Below are 23,276 nucleotides of genomic sequence, written 5' to 3'. Positions count from 1 at the left end.
TTCCCGAGATTCAGGCGCTCTGACTAGAACCAAACTGTGCTGGACACCCTGGGGGCTGCCCCCAGAAGGTCAGGGGAGCCCCAGCCTTCACAAGCATCTCTAACGTAAAGCACAAGGCCTCAGTGTTAGGGAAGCAAAGCGAGGCCAAATGCCGGAGAGGAGACGAGGCTGGCCTCCTCTCCAGCGAAGAAACGGGCACTCAAGGAAAGTTTGTCTGGGAAAGGAATAAGACCCTTTAGAAACGCCTGCCGATCACCACAGCCCTCGGGCCCCCCTTCTGGGCCAAGATTAGTGAAAAGCTGCAGAGCTCAGCTTCCACTAGAGGCCCAAACCCTGAGCCCTTTGGCCTCTGCCTCAGGCCTGGGGGCGGGTGACCTGCAAGGGTCCTGGCATATACCGCCTTCCCCAGGGGCATGATTTCAAGGCTCTGGGGAAGAATCCATCAGCCTGGGGCCCACCTGGGGCCCTCGGTAAGTCGGCCTGTTTCCAAGCCAGGGAGGCAGTTTGGGAGGTTTCTCTGGTGCCAATCAGAAGCCAGTGGGCTCCCTTCCCAGCCTCAGAAAGGAAGCCTAACAGGGACCAACAGGTCAGTCATAAAAGGGGACTCCCTTTCACCCAAAGAGCTTTGCACAAATGGAAGGGATTCCTATTGACCATCCAAATCAGCAACAGGCTAAAGGAAAGCTTCTAGCAGAAATGTCAAGCAAAAGGCCCAATGTAGGACCCCAGAGCCTCTGAGAATGGGCTGAGGAGCTCCCAAATGGCTCAGATGCCCAGCGCATGCCCTGGAGGAAATGGGGGAACCAGAGGGAGAGACAGAGGGGGAAGGAGAGAGAAAGAGAGACAGAGGGAGGGAGAGAAGACGGGAAAGACAGAAGGAAAGAGCCAGAAATACAGAAAGAGGGAAGGAGAGACAGAGAGGGAAAAAGAGATAAAGACAGAGAAAGGGAAGGGGAGAGGAAGAAAAGGACAGAAAGAGGGAGAGACAGAGAGAGGGAGGAAAAAGGAAGAAGAGATAGAGAGAGAAAAAGGAAGGGGAAAGAGTGGGGTCACCTGATAAGGGCACACTCTCTGTCTCTCTTGGCTGCTGTGAAACACCGATGGAATAATTCACACAAAGTGATCTCTAAGCATTCCGGCCTTTACCATCTTTGAGTATAAATAATGAGGTGATGGTAAAGACAGGTTAACAGAGCTCCCTGCGCAGGTGTGCCTTGGCCCAGAGGATGCCTCTGGAGCATCAGGCAGGCCCCCTCTGCCTCAGTTTCCTCTCCTACGGGATGAGGGGAGTCAGGGGGCCTCTCTAGGTCAGGGTCAGGGGTCAGGGGGCCTCTCTGGGTTATGAGCTGGGTCCTCACGGGCTCGCTGGGACTAGCCTCTCCAGGCCCCGCTGTGGGTTGACAGCAACTCTTCTCACCACTCCACTCGAGCGGCCACGGCCCTGCCGTGAGCAGGGGGCCTCCTCATGGGAGCCAACGGGAGCCAGGCGTCCCAGGCTCCCTCCCCTCTGCTGCCCCCGCGACAGGCAGGCACGTGCGTGCTGGCACCTTCAGGGTCAGCCCAGCAGCGCCCTCACTCCACCTCACAAGGGGTGCTGACCGCTTCCAAAAGGCCAGTGAGCTTCACGGGGGAACAGAGTTTCCAGAGAACTCGTCAAATGTCTTACCGATTTCAAGATTTCCGATCTTCTTTTTGATTGAAGAACATTAATCTGGGGAGAGAAGAAGCAGTTCATCTTCTGTCCCTTCCCCAAACAACCAATGGCGCAGGACGAGGAAGCCAGCCGGTTTTCCAAAGGCCCCCATTCCGGGAGAGCCCAGACAAAACTCAACCGGCAAAGACAATCGTCGCGGCTCAGCCTCTTCCTGACAGCACAGGGAAGCAGTGCTGGCGGAATTCTAGGGCGCACAGGCGCGGAGCTTACACACGTGCCAAGTGAAGGGCCTGGCAGGTCTCGGCACCTGGCGAAGGGCTCTCAAAGTGGGCCCACGCCCACAACGCCACTGAAAACCACAGGCAGAAAAGGCCAGGGCGGGCCGTGATGGGCAGCACCGGTTAGTCTGGGTCAGAAAGGTCCGGTGAGCCTGCCCAGCTCAGGGTCCTCTCCAGAGCAGCTGACGATGGGCGCCGGCGGAGGGGACTTCCACCCCGGGAGCCGACAAGGAAATCAGAAGGCTCGGAGGCCGTGAGGTCCCCACAGCACCCTGCAGAAGCTGCAGCAGGGCATGCCAAAGGAACAAGGAAATGGTGACTACCAAGGGAGGCCATCAGCGGGACAGAAAAACCTAGTCTTTCCAGGACAGTGAAATCACTTCTAACTTCTCTCCTAATAAACCTGCTTTCTTTTACTTATTTGTTCTTGTAAACCCTTCCCTTCCATCTTAGAATCAATCCCGTGTACCAGTTCCAAAGCGGAAGTGTGGTAAAGAGCAGGCAATGGGTGGGTTAAGTGACTCGTCCAGGGTCACACAGCTAGAAAATGCTGAGTCCAGATTTGAACCCAGGACCTCCTTTCTCCAGCCAGGGGGCAATTCGGGGGTGGGGGCCCACCGCCAGAAGAAATATCTCCACTCTGCTTTGACAAAGGTCCGGGTGACCCAGCGACAGAGAGCCATGCCCAGGAGCCTTGTGACAGAAGGGCCTCATTGTGGCTGCATGGCCTCCTGCAGAGGCCCAGCGCTTGAACGTTTTCATGGACGGCTTTACTAGAAAGTCCGACAGCACCTCGTGCCACAATGACACGGAGCTGAGAGCAGAGGGTGCGAGAAGGTCCCGCCAAGACAGAATGCTGAGCCTAGGCCTGAGGAGGAGAGACTCGAGACGGATAAACGCAGCCTTTCCAACTTGGGGTAAAAAAATCACTAACAAGTCCAAGATGGGGGGGGGGGGGGGGGCAATCTGTTATAAACAGACCATGAGGGAGCCATGTTGGACCTGAACTCAGGAAGATCTGAGTTCAATGGCAGCCTCCGATGCAGACTAGTTGTGTGATCCTGGGCAAGTCACTTTACCTCTCCCTGCCTCATTTCCTCAACTGCAAAACAGGAGATAAATAGCAGTTTCTTTGTAGCGCCCACTCATAAAAGGCATTTAATAAAGACTCCAGGGAGAGCCCAGTTGAAAATGGTAAAAGAGAATCTAAGCAACTGCAGTTTCTAGCCAGGGCCTTCTATGAGATTGGCAGTGATGGAGTGACAGCGTGTAATTATAACAGACTCAATAAGAGGGAATCAGGAACTACGCGTGAGAATCGGGACTCCATAACTCGAGCACATTTCAAAAGAAGGCCAGAATTCCGCGCAGACCTCGCGGCCAGGGGCCGGGGGCCTGCCTCAGCCTCCCTGAGCACATCCAGGCGTTTCTCAGGGAAGTCCTTTGCTCGGAAGCTATGGAAGAATCCTGCTATTCACCCCAGGGGAAGCAGAAGGCTGCCTAGTCTGCCCTGGAGAAAAGAGGGGTCACAAGGTGGCCTTCTTGCCGGGCCTCCCCAAGAACCCGCTCCACACTGCATTTGGGTCATCAGGTTCATAAATAAAAACCACTGTGCTGACAAGCCTGGGCTACCCTGCGGATGCCCATCATCTCTGGGATCCGCGTGCTCACCAGAAAATCCCACGAGCTTTCTTTGACAATGTGAACCAACAGTTCGCCTCTGCAAGAGCATCCCTGCCACACTGTGAAGGGGGGATGGGGCACAGTCCTGCTCTCCTCTCTGCTGGCTTATAGTCTGGGCAGAGGAGGGCAACCAGGACAGAGAGGGCCTCAAGTCCAGCTGAAGGTTCTGGGAGGGTCCTGCATGTTCCACTCAGTTGTGGAGAGCAAAGAGGCCAACGGATGGGGGTCGTCAGGGAAAGCTTCCTCACAACAGTGAGATTCTCCCAACGGGGAGGGGCACAGTGGGGGCCCTGACATGAGGATGGCGAGGGCTGGGCAGCTGCTTAGGACCTGCCAACCTGAAAATCTGGGGGAACATTCCATTCCCTAAACAGAAACAGCCTCCAAGAACATGGCTGTTTTAGAACTCCGATTTCATGTCATAGAGCTATTTTTTCAGCTTCTAATTCGCAATAGCCACACACAAATGAACATAACCACAGTCATGGCCTCAGCTTCCTGCCCCTTCCATGCTCCAACAGCTGAGGGGTCTCTAGGCCAGGCCTCTGAAGCAGTCTCCCTGGTGCCCTCGGATGTGCCCAGCAGTCCTCCCAGTTCTAGCCTGAGGCCAGCAGGGCTGGGATCTCACCTGGAGCCTTCCCAGAGGATGCCAGGGCCCCCCCAGTATACCTGCAAGGCCTAGTGTGAGGGCTCCCCACTCCAGCATACCTGTAGGACATAGTCCAGGGCGATGTGCCGGAAGCATTTCCTGGTGGCTGTCAGAATGTTAGTGGCTTCCTCTACCTCATGTTGTTTGTTTCTCTGAACTTGGGCGTTCTTCACTAGGGCATTTTCCTTTTCTTCACTGACCTTCTCAAATTGTTTCTTGGCATCTTTGAACTTTCTGAGATCTCTAAAAAGAACAAGGTTGGGGATTTTCGTTAGACCTTTGAAATCAACCTGGCAGAATCAACTTCAAAACCATCATGTCTCCTCTCCCTCAGGTGTCCCTTTCTTCATTATCACTTCTGTTTCTTCCGAATCAAAAACACGAATTTCTCTGGGCCAAGAGTGTCTGAACATTTTCACCCAGCTCTCCTATTTCTGGGCAAGTACCCCAAAGAGGTTAAGGACAAGGGACCCCACCGACACCCACTGACGCCTAGCTCCTCCTTCTGGGAGCAAAAAACTAGAAAACAAGTAAAGGCCTAAGGACTAGGCATGGCTAAATCAATGGAACATCACTGGTTCAATGGAACTACAAATGGTGATGAATAGGAAGAGGAAAGAGAAGAATGGGAAGACTGACAGGAACCAGGGACACAACATATATAAGGATCCTGCCTTTGAAAGACAAAGAAGCACCACCATGCAAAGGTCACAAATGAATGTTAAGAAGAGAGAAGGGTCTGAACGGGATTCCCTTCTCTGCTGGAGCAGATATGATGAAGGGAGAACACTGTTCAAGATGAGGTGAGCAGATCAAGTTAGACTTTTCAATACACTGGCTAATTGGGGCAGTTAGGGAGCACAGTCAATAGAGCTGTGTGACCTTGGGCAAGTCACTTAACTCCAATTGCTAGCCCCTGCCACACTGGTCTTAGAATTGATAAGAAGACAGAGACCAAAGGTTAAAAGAGATAAATGAATGAATATGCTAATTTCATGGTGCTTTCTTTTTTTTCTAATTCTTTGGTGTAGGGAATGACTCTGGGAAAGGGTGGGCAGAGAGGGATAAATTTGGAAACAGGGGTAATGTAAAAACCAAGAGATAGCAAGAAAATTTCTTTTTTAAAAAAAGATGAAACTTTTCTCAGCCCATTTATCCTTGACAAAAATCCTCTTATCATCATTATCTGAACTAACAATCACAATTGCTCAATAGGGCCTAGACCCCCATTCCAGGCAGTCCATGCCCAGCAGAGCCAGGCTTTTTCCTCTGGCTAGGTGACCTCAGAGGAGGCTTCAGAACTTTATGCAATCTGGTCCTAGTTACTAACTATCATGGGCAAGCAACTGAATCTGAGAAGTCTGGAACAGAAGCACTAGCCTTGACCATTGGCCATCCTTCCAACCTGGCCTCTGGAACCATCATCCAGAGGTACCAATCTTGTGGAGAAAAAGAACACTAATGCTAACTGCCAACTGACTATCATGGGCAGACGGGGCCAGCAGCACCCTCCAGGCCACTAGCTCTGATTCCAGCGCGGCCTGCATTCCCAATATCCAAAGGAGCAGCTGGGGTGGGTCCAGGATGTCGGCACCCAGAACTGAGGAAGGAGACAGGAACTACAGTTCTTGCCATGACAGTTGCCAGGGTCTACCTCTACTAGGGCTGCTTTTTAGGCTTGATGACTGAGGGATGGCATGGCCCTGGAGGGGGCAGTATTGCCATTCCTGGGCTTCTTGAGCTCATCTGCCTAATGGTGACACCAGTTGGCAATGGACTCACCCCAGCTGCTCCTTTGGATATTGGGAATTTGAGGATTTGAGGATGTTCAGTCATCTACTAAATGGCTTTTATCAAGTCACTTGACCTTCCCACTACATCCACAGTTTATCAAGAATGAGCCTCAGAACTATCACCAAACACCAGCTAGTCTGGGCAGCGGCCCATGGGAAGGAGGAGGACCCGGAGCCTGCCGGAGAGGAAGAGGAGCGAATGGCCCTCTGCTGACGTGGCCTGAGATGCCACCTCTCAGAAGTGAGGGCTCTGGGCCTGCTTTCACACAGTCAACTCCCACCACATCCATCCAACCATCCTTTAGTGGCTCCCCCTCATTCTCCTTCCACAAGGGGACCAAGGGCTGACTTACTCTTTCACAAAGGTCTGAAGTTGTGCCTTAATGGATCTCTGTGTCTGGTCAAACAGGATCTAGAGAACGAAAGAAAGAAAGAAGGAAACATTAGGTCAGCAAACACGGGAGAGGCCCCCCCGAAGAAGGACACGCGTGCCCAAGGCTGCTTCCATCAGCAGCCCAGGGCAAAGCCAAGAGAGCAGAAAAGGGTTCCTTTTCTCCCGTCTGCCCTGAATTCCGAAGACACAGCCTGTCTCCTGCTCTGAATAAATGAAGTGGAGGCCTCAGAACCACACAGCGGGCCACTCACTCCCTGCACTGCCAGCGCTCCTCACTCTGGCCAGAAGGCCCTCGCACTTGGCCCAAAGACCCTGCCTACCATCCCCCCAGAGGGGATCCAATCAGCCCCTTCCTGAAGACTTCTGAAGAGTATCCAAGCACCTATCCCCAACCTCTGCAGACACAACTAATTTATATCAAATACTGACTGAGGGGGTCTTTGAGGAATGCCCTGAAGATGGGACATGGCAGCCAAAAAGAGCTCCCTGAGCCCAAGGCCACAACATACCTCTGGGGCCTCCTCCCTGGAGGGGCAAGAGCTTCCCACCGCCTGGCCTTCTCCTGGCATGGAATAAGTGGGGGACAGCCACTTGCTGGGGACTCCTTCAGGGGCAGCTAGATGGCTCAATGAATTGAGGCCAGGGCCAGGGTTCTAATCTGGCTTCAGACACCTCCCAGCTGTGAGACCCTGGGCAGGTCATTCACCCCCATTGCCTAGCTGTTACTGCTCTTCTGCCTTGGAACTACCGATACCAAATAGCAATTCTAAGAGAGAAGGGACTCTTCTGGGGACACGTTGGTCACCCCAAGTCTGCAGCGCACCTCCAACACTGCCTGGGGCTCTGGCCAAACGCGCAAGGGAGACCGAAGTACAAATCCTGTCTGAGGCACGTACACATAGGGTGACCGTGGCTAGCTCACTTCCCAGCCTGTTTCCTCATGGGTAGGCTGAGGAGAATCACAGCATCTGCCTCCCAGGACTCCCGCGAAGACGTGGCCTCCTTAGATCCTGTTCGAGAGCGCAGCCTGCTTAGGCCGTGCGAAGGCCCAGACCTCACTCTGCCCATCTCCAGCAGGAGGAGGCTGAAGAGACGGCATGGCCAGAAGAGGCAGCCAAGAGATCATCTGTCTGAAGAAACGGGCCAGGGCAGAGGCATCGGAAGGAGATGTCTGCTGGGAACACGGGTCCGGGTGAGAGCTGGCCCGTGCCTCCGTGGGAGGCCAGGGAAACGGACTCGCTGGCACCTCGAGCAGCGCCGCGCATAAAAGGCTGAGGCAGAGCCCACCGAGTGGGCGACAAGCCAGTTCAAGAAAAGAAGGCCTTGCACCGCAGCACTCAGGGGCAGCTACAACAAGGGAAACCGAGACCGAGACCCGGCTTTGGTCTCTCCCGGCTCACTGCCCATGGCTCCTCCCAGCTGCGTCGCCGGGGGTCCGGCCTGTTACGGAGGAGACCATTGCTTGGACTGGGACGGGACTGGAGGGGGGGTCCTCCCACCACCAATGCCTTTCCAAAGCCTCAGAGGGGTGCTGCGTCCCTTCCTGTCATCTGCAGGCAAGCGTAAGCACCGAGGTGGACACTCATTCTCTCCCACAGGGGATGTGTAAGCTACAGTTTGTAACTCTCACAGCACTATATGACCCTATTTTACAGATGAGGAAACCAAGGCTGAGGGAGGTCTGATGACTGGTCAGAGACGGGATTCAAACTCGGGCCAATAGCAACATTTCCCTAAACAAAGAACCGAAAAGGAGACACCTCTACTACTTACATCTTGGGCTTTTTCATAAACACTGCCCTGCTTGTTTATGTTCCTTCTGGAACTTTCTCCTCTTTCTTCTGCTCGTTTTTTCAATGATTTGCTAACGTTCTTTCTTTTGGGTCTTCTTTAGCATTACTATCACTCTCCCCTTTTTGCTCCAATCCCTCCTCTCCCTCCAAAAAAGCCTCCCTTCAAACAAAGAAGTAGAGCCACACAAAACAAGTCTATCCATGGGTGGTATGGGAAGGAATACATCTCCTTCTACAACACTTCTCAATCACTTTGCTTCCCAGAGATGCAGAGGTATGATTCCTCATCAGTCTTAAAGAACCCTAATTGTTTACTATTTGTAGTTTTAAAATTAGATTTTCTTCAATTAACAAAAATGTGACTTCAATTCAACTTGAACTTGATGTAGGGTGGAACAAGTTCAAGTTGAATTGAAGTCACTTCACTTAAAAAAAACAGAAAAGGGGGAGATGCTGAGAGCCATCAAAGACCACGCTGTCTGACATGGTCACAGTTGGAAACGGAGGACTGCAAGGCGGTCCCCAGGAAAGATGAGGCACCCACTCAACCCCCTCTGTGTGACTTCTCCCACTAACTTCCCTTACTATTGACTAGGATTGTTGTTTTCAAATCCCCTGTTTCAGAAGAAGTAATATGAGAGCAAATACTCAAAGGATTTATACATATAACACTTTTATCCCCCTAGAATACCCCAAAGATCATATTCATGGAATTAAAATCTAAAGATTATCACCCACTACCCCCTCCTTTCTCCCTCAGCAGAGGCACATTTAGATGCCCCATACCCATTGCAAGACAAACACACAAGCACATCAATCACTCCTCTAAGCACAAGCTGCAGCAACATAATTCACTCATTCTGTTTGTGTACATTAACCAGCCAACATCACTAAGGTGCTTTAATGAAACATAAGAATAATGTAACATGGAAACTGAGGCAATTGCTAATTCTGGTTTAATCTCAAATTCACCCCTTAATCCTACACCCAGCAACAAATGTTTTTGTTACCTATCTCCTAAGTAATTTTGATTATAAAAGCTGATTCTCTTAGCTGGTCATCCCACAGGTCAGAGGGAACTGAGCCCTGATTACCCTGCCTGTATCATTCATCTCCATCACTATTCCTTTGTTGTAGCAACATGGTATGCAAGATAATCATAGAATGTTAATTAAACAATATTTTGGAAATTAATGTAACACATCCAATTATTTGCTAAAAATCATGTATGCTGAAAAATGACTGTGTGCCAAAAAGCATGTAATCACTAAGCTATATAATAAACACAAAACCTGAGCCTGGCAGAACAGCTTTGTGACACCTGAGTACCAGGTCTGAACACTCAAGCTGTCTCCCACTCCTCATTATTCACCTTTGCTGTCCCACCTAACCAGGAGGGAACCTGAGTTCTCAGACTGCTGAACAGTTCTCCGAACACATAGTAGATCATATTTCCTTAAGGCTTACCCGATTGTTTTCCTTTACAACATTAAGTCACCGTTTAAGTTCTTCTCCTAGTGCTCACTTCACTTTGTATCCCATCTCTTTAGCATTTCCTGAGGATCCATTATACTCCACTGCTTTCACCACATGCCCTAATTTGTTCAATGCTCCCCCCGACAATGGGTACCCTCTTAGTTTCTAGTTCTTTGCTACTACAAAAATGGTGCTTCCAATATTTTTGTACATTAGGGCCATTCTCTGTCTTTGTGGTGCATACCTCAAAGCTGTATCGTTTAGAGTTTCAAATTGCTTCCCAAAATGATTGGACTTTGGACCAATTCACAGTCTCACCAATAAGACACAAATGGGTCCATTTGCCTGTAGCTACTCCATCAAATGTCCTTTATATTTTCTATCATCTTTGCCAATATATAAATAGGCTTTATTACTAGTGATGTGGAGCATTTTTTCCCCACATGATTTGCTTTCCTTATATTGAGAACTGCCTGTTCATACCTTATTTGGAGAAGAATGGCCAGTGTTCTTCAAAATTCATTTCTGTTCCATAAAGATCCTGGGTATCAGCCTTTTATCACAGAAATTTGTTGCAAATAGTCTTCCCTATTACCTCCTCTTTTACTTCTAACTGCACAGATTTTGTTTGTGCCAAAACTTTTTGTTTTATGTAATGAAAAAGGTTCCCCCTTGTTTCTCGTGATCTCTATCCCTTTTCTTCCTAACCATATCAAAATTGTGAAAAACATGTCCTCGCCTGATCCTCTCATTTGCTTATGATATGATCTTTTGCATTTCCATATTAAGTCCTTCTGAACCTTACTATGGAATATGGTACAAGGCACTGGTCTAACTAACTCCAAAATTTCTGCCAGACAACTTTCCAACTTTCCCAGAGTTTTTGTGGAAACGTGAATTCTTACACCAGCATTAGGACTTCTTGGGTTTATCTACCACCATGTTCCCCTATTCAGTTGCTTCTATACACTTCATTTTCCCACTGGTCAGCTTTTCTATATCTTAGCCAGCACCAAATTTTTTTGATGATTTAAAACGACTAGTTCATTTTTTAAATCTGCCCAACCTCTTTAAAAGGATTCTGCCACTCCCCTGCTTTTTTAGAGGAACAGGAGAAGGGAGCTAAATGTCTTACATCTGATAGCCTTAAATAGTAAAAAAAAATCTGTGGCTTGTGGATTCTTCCAATGTAGTCATATTCATTTAAGTCCACAGTTCAATGTCAAGTTACAGCATCTTCTGGAAACAAAGAGTCCTTCTGCAATCCTAATCATGTCTTTTACATTAAAATGTTTTTGTTGCTGTCCAGTCATTTCAGATGTGTCCACATTTGTTTGACAAAGATGCTGGACTGGTTTGCCATTTCCTTCTCCAGCTCATTTTACAGATGAGGAAACTGAGACAAAGAGGATGAAGTGAATTGCCCAGTGTCATATAGCTACTAAGAGTCTGAGGCCAAACCTGACCTCAGGGAGGTGATCCTTCCTGACTTCAGGCTCTCTCCACTGTGCCACTTGACTGCTCATTAAAAGGTTTAAATCATCTTACTATGCTTAATTTGCACCTTTTTTTTTTTCATGAACCTGGCATCATATAACACAATACTTAGGAAAAAAACTAAATCACCAAACTAGTGGCCAAAATGAACAGTCTTGTAGCAGACCACAAAACCTATCTTCCTCTTCAAAAAGAATAAACACATTACAAATCTGTAGCCAATTACATAAAAGAAGTCAAGCTACGGACAGAGGAACTTACCAAATTGTGTTAGGCATTTCCTATATGCCTTATCCAGGAATCCATTATTAAACTCAGCCAACAGACAAAGATATAACTGAAGAAATGTACAAAGGAGCTTAGAATCTAGAGCTCAGAACCTAAAGAAGTCATTCACGACATCACAGAAACCTGTAATTCTGGCAAAAGAAGGCAGTTATTCCAAATGTATTCAAAAACACGGGCACACAACCTTCTTTGAAAACAGCCTCTGTCTGGTCCTAGGTTTTCGCTATAATGGTACACCTTATCTAGCCACAAAAATTCAAATGGAAAGGCATGTGTATGAACCAGAAAGATTCAAAATCAACCCTGTAAGGATTAACAAGCCTGGCGGGGGGTGGGGGGGACTTACTACAACCAACCAACTCACCGTCAGTCCCACTGTACACAGCTCTAAAATGGCCCTGAGATTCCTAAATCATTGTCTTTACTGCTTACAAAGGCTGTCAACTCTATCTCCGTCACAGTTCAATCTTTAATCGGCTAATGAGCCTAGGCCCGTTAATGGTTTTATTTGGCTTTTCTGACTCAAAAAGGCAGAACCAGGTAGGAGTCACAAAGAGGTAACTTTAGGATTCATGTTGGGGAAAACTTCCTACCAATGAAAATCATCTCTAACTGGGATGGGCTGCCCCCAGGGATGATGGATTCATGGGACATCTTCAAGCAAAGGTTAGGTATGTATAGGTGGCTGCACATGTCCATATTAAGTGATTCCTATTTGCCCGGCATTGTGCCAAGTACCCCTGCCCACAAGGAGCTTATATCCTAATGGGGGAGGTAGCATGGAAATAAATGGGTTTTATAAACAGATTTATACTCAGTAAATGTAGTATAATCTTGGCATGAGTAGCTGAGAAACAGGGGAAGACTGTCTACAAAAAGTGAAATTTACACTTGTGAAGATTAAAATTAACTCTCCCCTGATTATGAAGATTAGAATTGTAACCCCTGCCTATTTTTTAGATTTAATCACCAAAAGCAGAAACACCTTACTTAAAAGTTGAGTATGGAGAGCTGCCCATTTTTAGATCTAATCACCAAAAGTATAAACATACCACTTAATCATTAAATGGGAGGTCTGTGACCCACATGTGCAATAGTGGGTGACAAATTAGAATACTGCCCCTGGGCAATCTTAAAGCAAAGCTTCAACTGTGACAGAGGAAGTGATGCAAAAGAAGTGTCTTTAAAAGGAGCTGTCACTTCCTGTGAGGGACAGTTCTTCATTCTTTGGAAGTGGAGATTGGAGACAATTCTTCATTCTTTGGAGTGAAGGCTGGACCCGAGACCCTGTTCTTGGTGAGGCTGTTCTAAAATCTCTTCCTTTGAACTGACACGTGGTGAGGGAAAAGCTGGATTTTCTGAAAAAACTAACCTCAGGAGAGACTTACCTCTTGAGAGAGACTTCCCCAAGAGTCCTAAGGAATAACTCTCCCTGCCCAGGTTGAGCCAGGGGCCTGAGTAAATTACTTAGTGCTTAAGCTAGATATCTTACCCTATCCTCTCTCTGATTTTCTTACTTCACTCTTTCTACATTTTATAAATAAACTGTAAATAAATCTCTTTGTAATAAATATAAATTCCTGGCAACCACACTCTTAAATAATCCAGTCCAACCCTTTTAAAAATAACCCCTTCTCCCCCTTACAAGCTCTAAGACAGAAGGGCAAGGGATGGGCAAATGGGTTTAAGTGACTTGTCCAGGGTTACATAGCTAGGAAATGTCCGAATCCAAATTTGAACCCAGGCCCTCCCAACTCCAGGTCTGGTGCTCTATCCACTGTGCTACCTCGCAGCCCCTGAGCAGAGTCTTGGAGGCTCCTTCAAACCGTGAGACCTTCCTTGAGCCTCCATGGCTCCTCATTCCCCGACACCCTTAGCTAATGGGCTCAGCTCCAATCATTTCACTGATAAGTGACCACTGAAGACCACTAAAAAGAACTCCCCTTTCTCCCCTCTTCTTCACACCCCATCACTCTTGTCTTACTTGCAAAGGGTTTAGACTATTATCACTGTCCTCACCACTACCACTACTCCCATCAGGACCAAATAAAAACTCCCTGACATTTGACCCCACCTGAAGGCTTGCTAACTTTCTGGTCTTCTTCTACTTGAGCCCCTTTTGACATATTTTATAATCCAGCAATCAGTGCCTTTCTGATTACTCACAACAAGCATCTCCTGTATCTCTATCTCCTGACTATGACTTTTCACTGGCTGACTGCCATGCCTGCAATACTTCCCCTCCTTACCTCTTGCTTCCTTCAAGATTCACTCCCTCAAACTCCACTCTCTGTAGGTAGCCATTCCAGGTCCCACCACCCCCACCCCCAGAGCTAGGACTTCCCTCCAAGACTACTCTCCATCCATTTTCTGTATTGTGTACAAGTCACCTCTCCCATTAGACTGCGTGCTCTAGAGGACAGGAATTATTTTACCTTCCTTTGTACACCCAGGGTCTGATCTATAGCAGGTCCTTATTCACTGACTGCTTCTAAGTCCAGGGCTTTAAAAGTTGTTTGTTCGTTTTTTTTTTAATGAGTGTGCCCTGGAAAATATTAACATACAAATATTTCCATATGAAAAGGACAGGACAGAGGCTTAAAGGTATAGCTGGCATCACCCTTAGAGACCAAGAAATTCATGACCTTCATTTTATAGACATAGAAAACTGAGGCTAGGAGAAATTAAGGAAAATCTCTCCGATAAGAGAGCTTGAAACTTGTCTGAGGCCTTTCTGACTTCAAGCCTCATGCCTTCCCTACTGTGTCACTAAGCTGCTTCTGGCCTATTCCTGGTCCCAGGGAGTCAATGAGGTCATCAAGAAAAGATAAAGAGTAAAGAGAAGAGAACTGAGAATACGGCCTAGAGAAACATTGCTATAATATGATACAAAGAGCCCCAAAAAGTAAACCTTAACAAGCAACTTATCTTCTAAAATTCTGTCTAAAAAAAAAAGTAAAAAAACTAAAGACTTAAAAATCAGAATTTTTAGGAGAAAAACAAATCAAAATGACGATTTCTTGTTTGCCAAACCACAAGCTGTTTCCACTCACTGAACTTACTAGAATGGCAAAGAAACATAAAATATGTTTAAATGGTAGACATAGCAGTTTATATTTAAGTTTGGGGGAGGGAAACCTGATGAATATATAGATTACGTTCTAAAAATCTTGAGTGTCAAATTTTATAAGTAAAATGTTCAATTAAATTTTCTTTAACATTCAGACAATAGTGGGCATTGCTTCCGGGGCAATAAATTCCCTTCCATCCTAAAGCACAACAAAGTCATACAAAAAGAGATTTTATAGGCCACAAAAGTATAAAATGTTCCCTTTTAAAAGAAAAAGTCTTCAAAGCCAGCAAGTTAAAGGGAGTGATTTCCTAAGTCTGGTCCCCACCAACTCATTCCATTTCTAAGTAATTCCATTCGAACCAAAAATCCCAAAGTTATAAGTGATCATGTAGGCAGGGGCCAGGTGATGAATGTTATTCAAGGCAAGAGAATTCCAACTTTGTCCTCTCCCACAACTACCCTTTCCCTCTCCAATTATTGCCACTTACTGTGTGAAAATTGATCATTTCCTGAAGACTTTCAGAAAATTTGGTCAAGCTTGTCTGTAAAAGAAAGAAATCAAGATAAAATCTAATCATTAAGTAAAAGGAAGGAGAAGAAAATAAGCATTTATACAGTAAATACTATGTGCCAGGCACTGGAATAAGTGCTCAATTTTTTCTTAACAAATAATATTTCATTTTGATCATTAGAAGCTAGAGAAGAGACTACAACATTTGTGGAACAGTTGAGCAAAGACTTGTGGACATGAATACTAAGATCTCAATGACTCAAAACGTGGTAAGAATGTAAAGCCTTAAAAATTGAATAATAATCCAAACATAGTTTCTGGTGGGTCAACAATAGTTTAAAAAGCATAAGTGTGCTGCAAAAGTCTTACTTTTACACTCATCATACTAAGGAGATAATCCTGCATTCCTGAGGGGCTGTGACATTGAAACAAAAGTTCCACTGGGTATGACCAAGCTAGAAAGACTTAGTTTTGGAAAAAGTATGGTTCTGGCAACAGATTGTGTCTGTTGCCCAAGGACCAATCTAGCAAAATATGGTCCTGGTAATATGTTAACAGAGAATCAGAAAGGCTAAACTAATCAAACTAAATGCTAATAGGAACTTAGAGAAACAGGCTCAATATTATATTGCTAAGAATAGCTGAGAATTGGTTTTTTTTTTTTAGAAAACAAAATGGAAAATATACATTAAGAGCTATAAAACTGTTCATGTTCATTGACCTAGGGATCCCTTTATTGAGAAAATAAGAAGCGGTGTATGTATGAAAATATACATGGAAGCTTTGTTTATTATGACAAAATGACTGGAAATAATACAAATGCAATGAGAGAAAGAAATAGCTGAGTAAATTGTGATATTTGGATGTAATGTATTGTATTGTGTTATTAGAAATAAAAATACTGAAAATATAAATAATGGGAAATATATGAAGAGAAGAAAAGAGAATAACACATACTTTGATTACATTAAAAAGAAATAACAGCTACAAAAACAAGAGAAAAAAGTAACCAAGTAAAACAAATCCAAAGAGAACTCAAAAGCAGAGGATGTTTATATTAGCACATGTAAAAAATGTACATATTTTTAAACAAACTGTAAACACTCTGATTTTTCACATTGCACTTTATGGTTTTGCACTTAATTTTTATGTACTTGTTTTGTTGAATCTTTTGGGGGGTACAGGTGGTTATTAAACATCATTTTTAAAACTTAAATTAAAAGAATTTTTAAGAATAATAAATGTAAAGCCATCAATGCTACACTATGAAGGTGGGAACAATATAGAATCACGGTGCAGATAATCTTCAAAGTCAAAAGGTGTTGGCAGATTGGCCTAGTACAGTGATCGTGAACCTTTTAGAGATGGAGTGCCGAGTCCTTCCCCAACCCCACCCCACCCAGACCAAGTGCTGTGCCCCACCAACCCAATGAGTGCTGGGTGTGCCCTGCTCTCCTCTTACCCACACAAAGAAAACAGGAAGCGTTCCCATGGGGCTAACTAGGAAAAGGGATGGGTGAAGTGAGGAATGAATGTCCTCAGCAAGTGTAGGGAAGAGGTGGGTGACCTGAGGGCTCCACTCCCCTCCAGCTCTACCACCTGAAAGTCACCCATTTTACTCTCTGTGCACTCCCATTAGGCTGCTAGGCAAAGGGGGGAGATGTGAAAAAATGTCTTCAAGTGTGGTGGAGAGGAGGAAGGAAGCAGCTCTGCCTGACTCCCTCTGCCTTTCTAGTAATGAACTCTGGAAGTAGGGGGAAGGGTGGACACAAAGAGCACTCTGCATGGCATCTTTGGCACCTGTGGCATAGGTTCACCATCACTAGCCTAGTACAATGGCCCCCAAAATGATCAAACCACCTCAGTTTGTTCTCAACTCTTTCATTTCTACAGAAGACATGTCATCATGATATTAAGTATACCAAGAGATATACATTGATCCATCCTACTGTCTGACCTCGATAGCCCTATAGAGGCAAGCCCTCATCCTACTAATACGCTCAACATTTTTATGAAGCTGATGATATACTTGGCAAAAGTCAACCCCAAGTGGAGCAAATCTTATTTCACCATACAAGTTTGGTTGTAATAATCTATGATGAGTATAATCTTTAGGGAATTTCTATCATCCCTGTCCCCCCAAAAGGGAAGAAAGCCACATCATCACCAAAGTATCTAACTGGGAGGCAGGACATCTGGATTCTAAGTGCCATCTCTGAAAATACTTTGGACAGTGCCATGACTTCTCTTTGTGGAGGAGAAGAGGAGAGCCTACAACAAAGCCCTTGGGACTGTGGCTCTGAGGCTAACTAATGTCTACAAACTTCAAAGGGACAGTAGGACTGCAAATAAAAGGGCAACAAGAAGGATAATGCCACCTTGATCTCGGAACTTCAAAAATTTTCCACTGCATTTTCAAACATCCCTTTTCTTTTAACAATTTTTTTCTTAATACTCACCTCCACTACTGCATCTTTACTGGAATACTGTGCCAAGTCTCGAATTCCATTCACAAACTGCTTATTTGCAACACAAAAGGCTTTTCCGGTATCGATCATTGCAATACAAAGTTTCACAAGCTGAAAAAAGGAAACCATCTCAGTTTTACAATCCTTTACTGAAGAATGTTAATTAACATCTTCACAACACATAGGAAAGACCATTTGATTTTATCATTAAAGACACAAAATGACTAGCAAGTTCATGAAACTTGACTCTTGCCCTAAGCCCACAGGGTCTGGGTAACACTCACACCTCCCCCTGCTACCCCATTCTTGGGCTTCACCTACTTCTCAACCAAACTAAGACAGCCAGGCAATCTCAAGAGCTGACCCCAGAAATGCCAGCCAGGAGAAACCTTCAAGACTTCTCAGAACTGCTGAAAACTACTCACCTCCTGTTAGAATTCATACAGGCAGAAAAGATCCTGCCAAGAAGAAATCTGGAAAGCACCACTAATGGTTAAGAAGGGGGGGAGGAGGGGAGAACCTCAGTGGATAGAGAGTCAGGCCTGGAGACGAGAGGTCTTGGGTTCCAATCTGGTCTCATATACTTCCTCACTATGTGACTCTGGGCAAGTCACTTAACTCCTATTGCCTAGGCCTTACCTCTTTTCTGTCTTGGAATCAATATTTACTATCAATTCTAAGGCAGAAGGTAAGAATTTTTAAAAAGAAGCAGTTTTAAAAAAGAAGTAGGGGGCAGCTGGGTGGCTCAGTGGATGGAGAGCCAGGCCTAGAGACGGGAGGTCCTAGGTTCAAATCTGGCCTCAGACACTTCCCAGCTGTGTGACCCTGGGAAAGTCACTTGACTCCCATGGCCTAGCCCTTCCCACTCTTCTGCCTTGGAGCCAACACACAGTATTGACTCCACGATGGAAGGTAAGGGTTTAAAAAAAAAAGAAGAAGAAGAAGAAGTAGTCTCAGAGAAGAACCTAAAGACTTTGGAGTACAGGGATCTGTGTGCTCCATTAGCAATTATCAGGGGCAAGGGCTTCAGAGGGAAAGGCAAGTCTGAGGAGTGAATATGTTGCCTAATTACCAGGGTAAGATCCACTGCTAGAAAACTGGAAAGCAATCTAGTAGAAAGTCGTTTTAAATCAGAATCTCACACCAAACAGCACAATCAGCTCCCAATGGATACAAGACCTGGACAGAAGAGGTCATATCCCCAACAAGGCAGAGGAGCTGTCTTTCACAACTCTGCTCAGGGGGAAGCTTGAGCAACAAAGGGGAAGAGAAGATCACAAGAGCTAAAATGAACAATTTTAATTCTATAAAATTGAGGATTTAGCACACACAAAGTCAAGGAAGGGAAAAATAGAAGGGAAACAGTTAAACTAGGTGAAAAACCCTTTTCAAGGAAAGGTCTAATTGGCAATTATATAGAAGGAATTGATACAAATAAACAAGAATAAGAACCACTGCCAAATAGATAACTGGTCAAAGGATATGAACAGGCAATTCTAAAGGGAAGAAATACAAGCAATTAAAAGCCATCTGGAAAAAACACCAAATGGCTAATAATAGAATGAATACAATTAAAATAATTGAGGTTCCACTGAAATCCATCAAATGGGCAAAGATGGCCAAAAAAGGAGAAAGAAAACTGTTGGAGGGTTAAAGGGAAAAAGACACACTAATGTGTTATTAGAAGAACTATGAATTTGGTCCAGTCGCACAGCAAAGTAACTTAGAACTATAAGCAAAAAGTCACTGAACAGTACATACTATTAGACTCATTGATAGAGGCAGCTAAGTGGTATGATGTATAGTGTAAGGCCTTAGTATAGGAAGACCTGAGTTCAAATTGAGCCTGAGACATTTATTAGTGTGCAATCCTAAGCAAGTCACGTAAATGCTATTTATTTCCATTTCGCCAACTGTAAAATGATGCTAATAACAGCCCTTCCTTCACAGGGCTATTGTGAGGATCAGATGAGATATCTGTAAAGTGCCTAACACAGGCTCTGGCACACAGTAGGTGCTACATAAGTGTTAGCTCTGATTATTACTAGTCCCTCCCCTTGTCCTGAGGCCAACTTTTAGCATTCAATCCAAAGAGACCACAACAAATGAAGAAGGTAAAGGCATCTACGTACAAACATCTTCTATCACCATTTTGGTTAGAGCAAAGAACGGGAACGAGAGCCCTCAACTGGGGAATGACTGAACAGCTACAGTATATGAATGAAACGGAATATATTGTGCCAGAAAGAATGACCCAAGAGGCGGATTCAGATACACCTGGGAAGGCTTGTAGGAACTGATCCGGAGCCCAGGGAGCCCAGCCAGCAAGATGACTGGTAGAGTGACAACATCGGAAGCATCAACACCTTTGAAAGGCTTGAAGGACTAAGAGCCATGGCGTGTCAGGCCAGGCCTCCAAGGGCCCGCCAGCAGGAGGCGCCAGCCATGGTGTCCTGGCAGAGGTGGGAGTCTTCAGGGACAGACGAGGGCAAAGGACATGTGCATTTCCTAAATCTACCTACTTGGTAAAAGGAGTTTTGTCTTGAGTCTTAGTTTAAAACACACAGAAGAGGGGCAGGGAGGTGGCTCAGTGGCTAGAGGGCCAGGCCTAGAGGCAGCATCCCTTGGGGATTTGGGAAGGGAGCATCAGGCATGAAGCCGGAGGCCCCGCGCCCCAATCTGGCCTCACATACTCCCTAGCTCAGTCACTTCACCCCGCTGCCTAACCTTTACCAGTCACTACTCTTCAACCTCAGGACCAATACACAGGCCTGATTCTAAGACAGAGGGAAGGGTTTAAAAAACCAAAGACATCATCCTCCACGCAGACTAGAAATTGCCAGGAGAGCCCAGGAGTTCCAGCCCCTTCTGACTCCTTGCTCTACAGATCTGCTGTGCTGTTTCTACAGAAGAAATGGCACAGCACTAAGAAATATGGAAAGAATGGCTGGTCTTGGCCCTGAGGTGGCCAAAGGGACCGTCCACCACAGCTGTCCAGATGGCTTTCGTCCAGCTCCTGGCAGAACAAGTGCCTGGCTCATGCTCTCTCCCCGTTTCCCATCAAGCGGTTCCACGCCCCAGGGAGAGGCCAAAGCAGTGCTGTCCTGAGGCCTCCATGACAGGCCCTTGCACAGAGGCCATGAGCCGCCGCCTCCTCGGCAGGAGCGCAGCCCAGTAGGCCCTGGCTTCGAGTAGGCTTTCTTTCTTGCAATACGCAGAGAGGCATGGCTGGAATCAAGTCTGGGAAGCCATCCGTGCTCTCGGCCCTGCCGCCACTCGCCATAACGTGTGCAGCCCCAGCACACTGTCCCGGGCCATAGGGCCTTTCTTTCCTTTACAAGTAACACTGTTGAAGCCACAGCAAGCTGTCCCCATTCCAAGGAGGCAGAGGGCGTCCTTCAGAGTCCCTCTCCATAAGGAAAGTTGCTGCTTAGGTCATGTTTTCGTACGTCGTTTAAAAGAAAACCGAAAGCTGTGTTGAGGGGACATTGGCCAAGGAGAATGAGTCCTACCAGGGGTCTTCTTAACAAGCTTGGTGCAGATTCATCGGAGGTTGTGAAGGAAGAAAAAAATAGAGGGAAACCCTAAGTAGGGGGGAAAACGGCTTCCCTGTAGCTACTACGATGGAAGTCCTCGAAGAACATCGACACCACAGCATGAACAGAAGCAAAGGCGGCAGGATTCCTATGACAAGAAGTCTGAGAAAAGAGCAAACAACAGCTTTATGACCTCCAACGGAGAAAGTCTGGGCAATCAGTGAGCTGTGGCAGAATGAGGTCAGGAAGGGGACAGAACTCTGGAAAAGCAAGTCACATTCAAAAGAAAGGGGTCTGGTCTAAGGGGGGGCAGGGGAAGAAGCAGCAGAGAAGCCTGGGGTTTTGAGAAACACACTCCCAGGAAATCCAGAAACCAAGAAGGAGAGCATGGAGGAGGGCATGTCTGTGAGCAAGCAAAACGGAGGAAAGAAATGAGGAGTTACAGGCATTTGAGAGGCCTGGCAGAGAAGCATCATCTGGGAAGAGGAACTTCATTCATTCAGATTCTTTGCTAGAGCTTGCTCTTACTCAGTTAAAGACCAAGCAGCCAATAACAACATCCACTGGACACAGGATGCAAGAAGATGGACTCCTGTGGACAGGAAGAGCCGGGACCTCAGAAATGATCCATAGCAGTATCAGGGAAAACTCATCATGCCATCTTCCGATCTGTGATGGAGAGGCAGATGGGAGAGCTGGGCACGATCAGAAATGCAGTCGAAATTTCAGAAGTGAAGATTTCAAAGGATTCAGAAGAAGGCTAAGTAGTAGCCCCTGTCCTAGAATTCTACAGGGGAGTAAGTCCAAGAGAGGGGAATAAAAAGTTCTCAAGAATAAATTCTGAAAAAAGAGCTGTTGAAGTAAGAATGCAGATGAAAGCATATGATTTAGCTCATTTATTTGTTTTGGGGTTTGGGTTTTATAAGGTTATTCACTCACAAAAATGAATATTATGGAAATGTCTTGCATGATAATACGTGTATAGCCCAAGTTGAATTGCTTGTCAGCTTTGGGAAGGTGGTGGAAAGAAAGAAGAGAGAGATAATATGGATCATATAACTTTGGAAAACTTATGTTTTTGTTATTTGTTATTAAAACAAAAAAATGAAAAAATGAAAGAATTTTTTAAAAAATAACAAATTCAAAAAAACTCTTTGTTGGAGTGGGACTGTAAAAGAAAGCATGCTTTTTCACTTGCTCTTTTGGGTTTTTGTTTCAGGTTTTATGATTATTCGCTTGCAAAAATGAACGACATGGAAATGGATTGTGTGATAATACAGTACAACCCAAACTGAATTGCTTGCCAACTTCTGGAAGGAGACTTTGAAGGGAAAGAGACAATTTGTATTATATAACTTCAGAAAACTCATGTGGAAATTTGTTACTACATGTAATTGGTAAAATAAAATAAAGGCAATCCAAACTGAAAAAAATAATCCCGAAGTCACAAAGATAAATAATTCTGATGAGGAGGAGGAAAAGGAATTTTCTTTTATTATTATTTTTTCCCTTGGTTACAATAATCACATTATTTCCCTCCCTCCCCTTCACCCACCTTTCCCACAGCTGACACACAATTTCATTGGGTATTACTTGTGTCCTTGATCAGAACCTATTTCCATATTGTTGATGTTCATTTAGCGTCTCCATCCCCAACCATATCCCCTCGACCCATTTAATCAAGCAGTTGTTTTCCTTCGATGTTTTTACTACCACATATTTTCCTCTGGATGTGGATAGTGTTCTTTCTCATAGATCCCTCCAGATTATTCAGGATCACTGCATTGACACTAATGGAGAAGTCCATTACATTCGATTATACCACAGAGTATCAGTCTCTGTGTTCAATGTTCTCCTGGTTCTGCTCCTCTCGCTCTGCATCACTTCCTGGAGGTTGTTCCAGTCTCCATGGAATTCCTCCACTTTATTGTTCCTTTGAGCACAACAGTATTCCATCCCCAACATATACCACAATGTGTTCAGCCATTCCCCAATTGATGGGCATCCCCTCGTTTTCCAGTTGTTGGCCACCACAAAGAGCGCAGCTATGAATATTCTTATACAAGTCTTTTTCCTTATTACCTCTTTGGGGTACAAACCCAGCAGTGCTATGGCTGGATCAAAGGGCAGACAGTCTTTTATCGCCCTTTGGGCAGAGTTCCAAATTGCCCGGGAAAGGAATT

General features: G+C 45.7%; 1 protein-coding gene and 1 long non-coding RNA gene across 6 annotated transcripts in view; one reads left to right on the top strand and one right to left on the bottom strand.

Annotated features, from left to right (window-relative positions):
* The window catches only part of ACAP2 (ArfGAP with coiled-coil, ankyrin repeat and PH domains 2), a 104,107-nt gene that overhangs the window by 42,073 nt on the left and 38,758 nt on the right, over positions 1 to 23,276 (bottom strand). For 4 of the 5 annotated variants that reach the window (XM_007505704.3, XM_056807432.1, XM_016426953.2 and 1 more), the window contains exons 3-7: positions 17,549 to 17,668; positions 15,067 to 15,120; positions 6,411 to 6,469; positions 4,324 to 4,507; positions 1,667 to 1,711 (exon numbers count right to left, since the gene is read on the bottom strand). In XM_007505704.3, the coding sequence (XP_007505766.1) occupies positions 1,667 to 1,711; positions 4,324 to 4,507; positions 6,411 to 6,469; positions 15,067 to 15,120; positions 17,549 to 17,668 (462 nt within the window). The remainder of the gene's footprint in view (positions 1 to 1,666; positions 1,712 to 4,323; positions 4,508 to 6,410; positions 6,470 to 15,066; positions 15,121 to 17,548; positions 17,669 to 23,276) is intronic. The other variant, XM_056807430.1, reaches the window with a different exon arrangement.
* On the top strand, positions 12,706 to 22,550 carry LOC103099510 (uncharacterized). The gene is made up of 3 exons (XR_001625681.2): positions 12,706 to 12,801; positions 15,271 to 15,358; positions 22,313 to 22,550. It is a non-coding gene; the product is annotated as an uncharacterized LOC103099510 (long non-coding RNA).

The sequence above is a fragment of the Monodelphis domestica genome, chromosome 8 (assembly GCF_027887165.1).
Source record: "Monodelphis domestica isolate mMonDom1 chromosome 8, mMonDom1.pri, whole genome shotgun sequence".
NCBI lineage: Eukaryota > Metazoa > Chordata > Mammalia > Didelphimorphia > Didelphidae > Monodelphis > Monodelphis domestica.
This window is presented reverse-complemented; position numbering and strand designations above follow the sequence as displayed.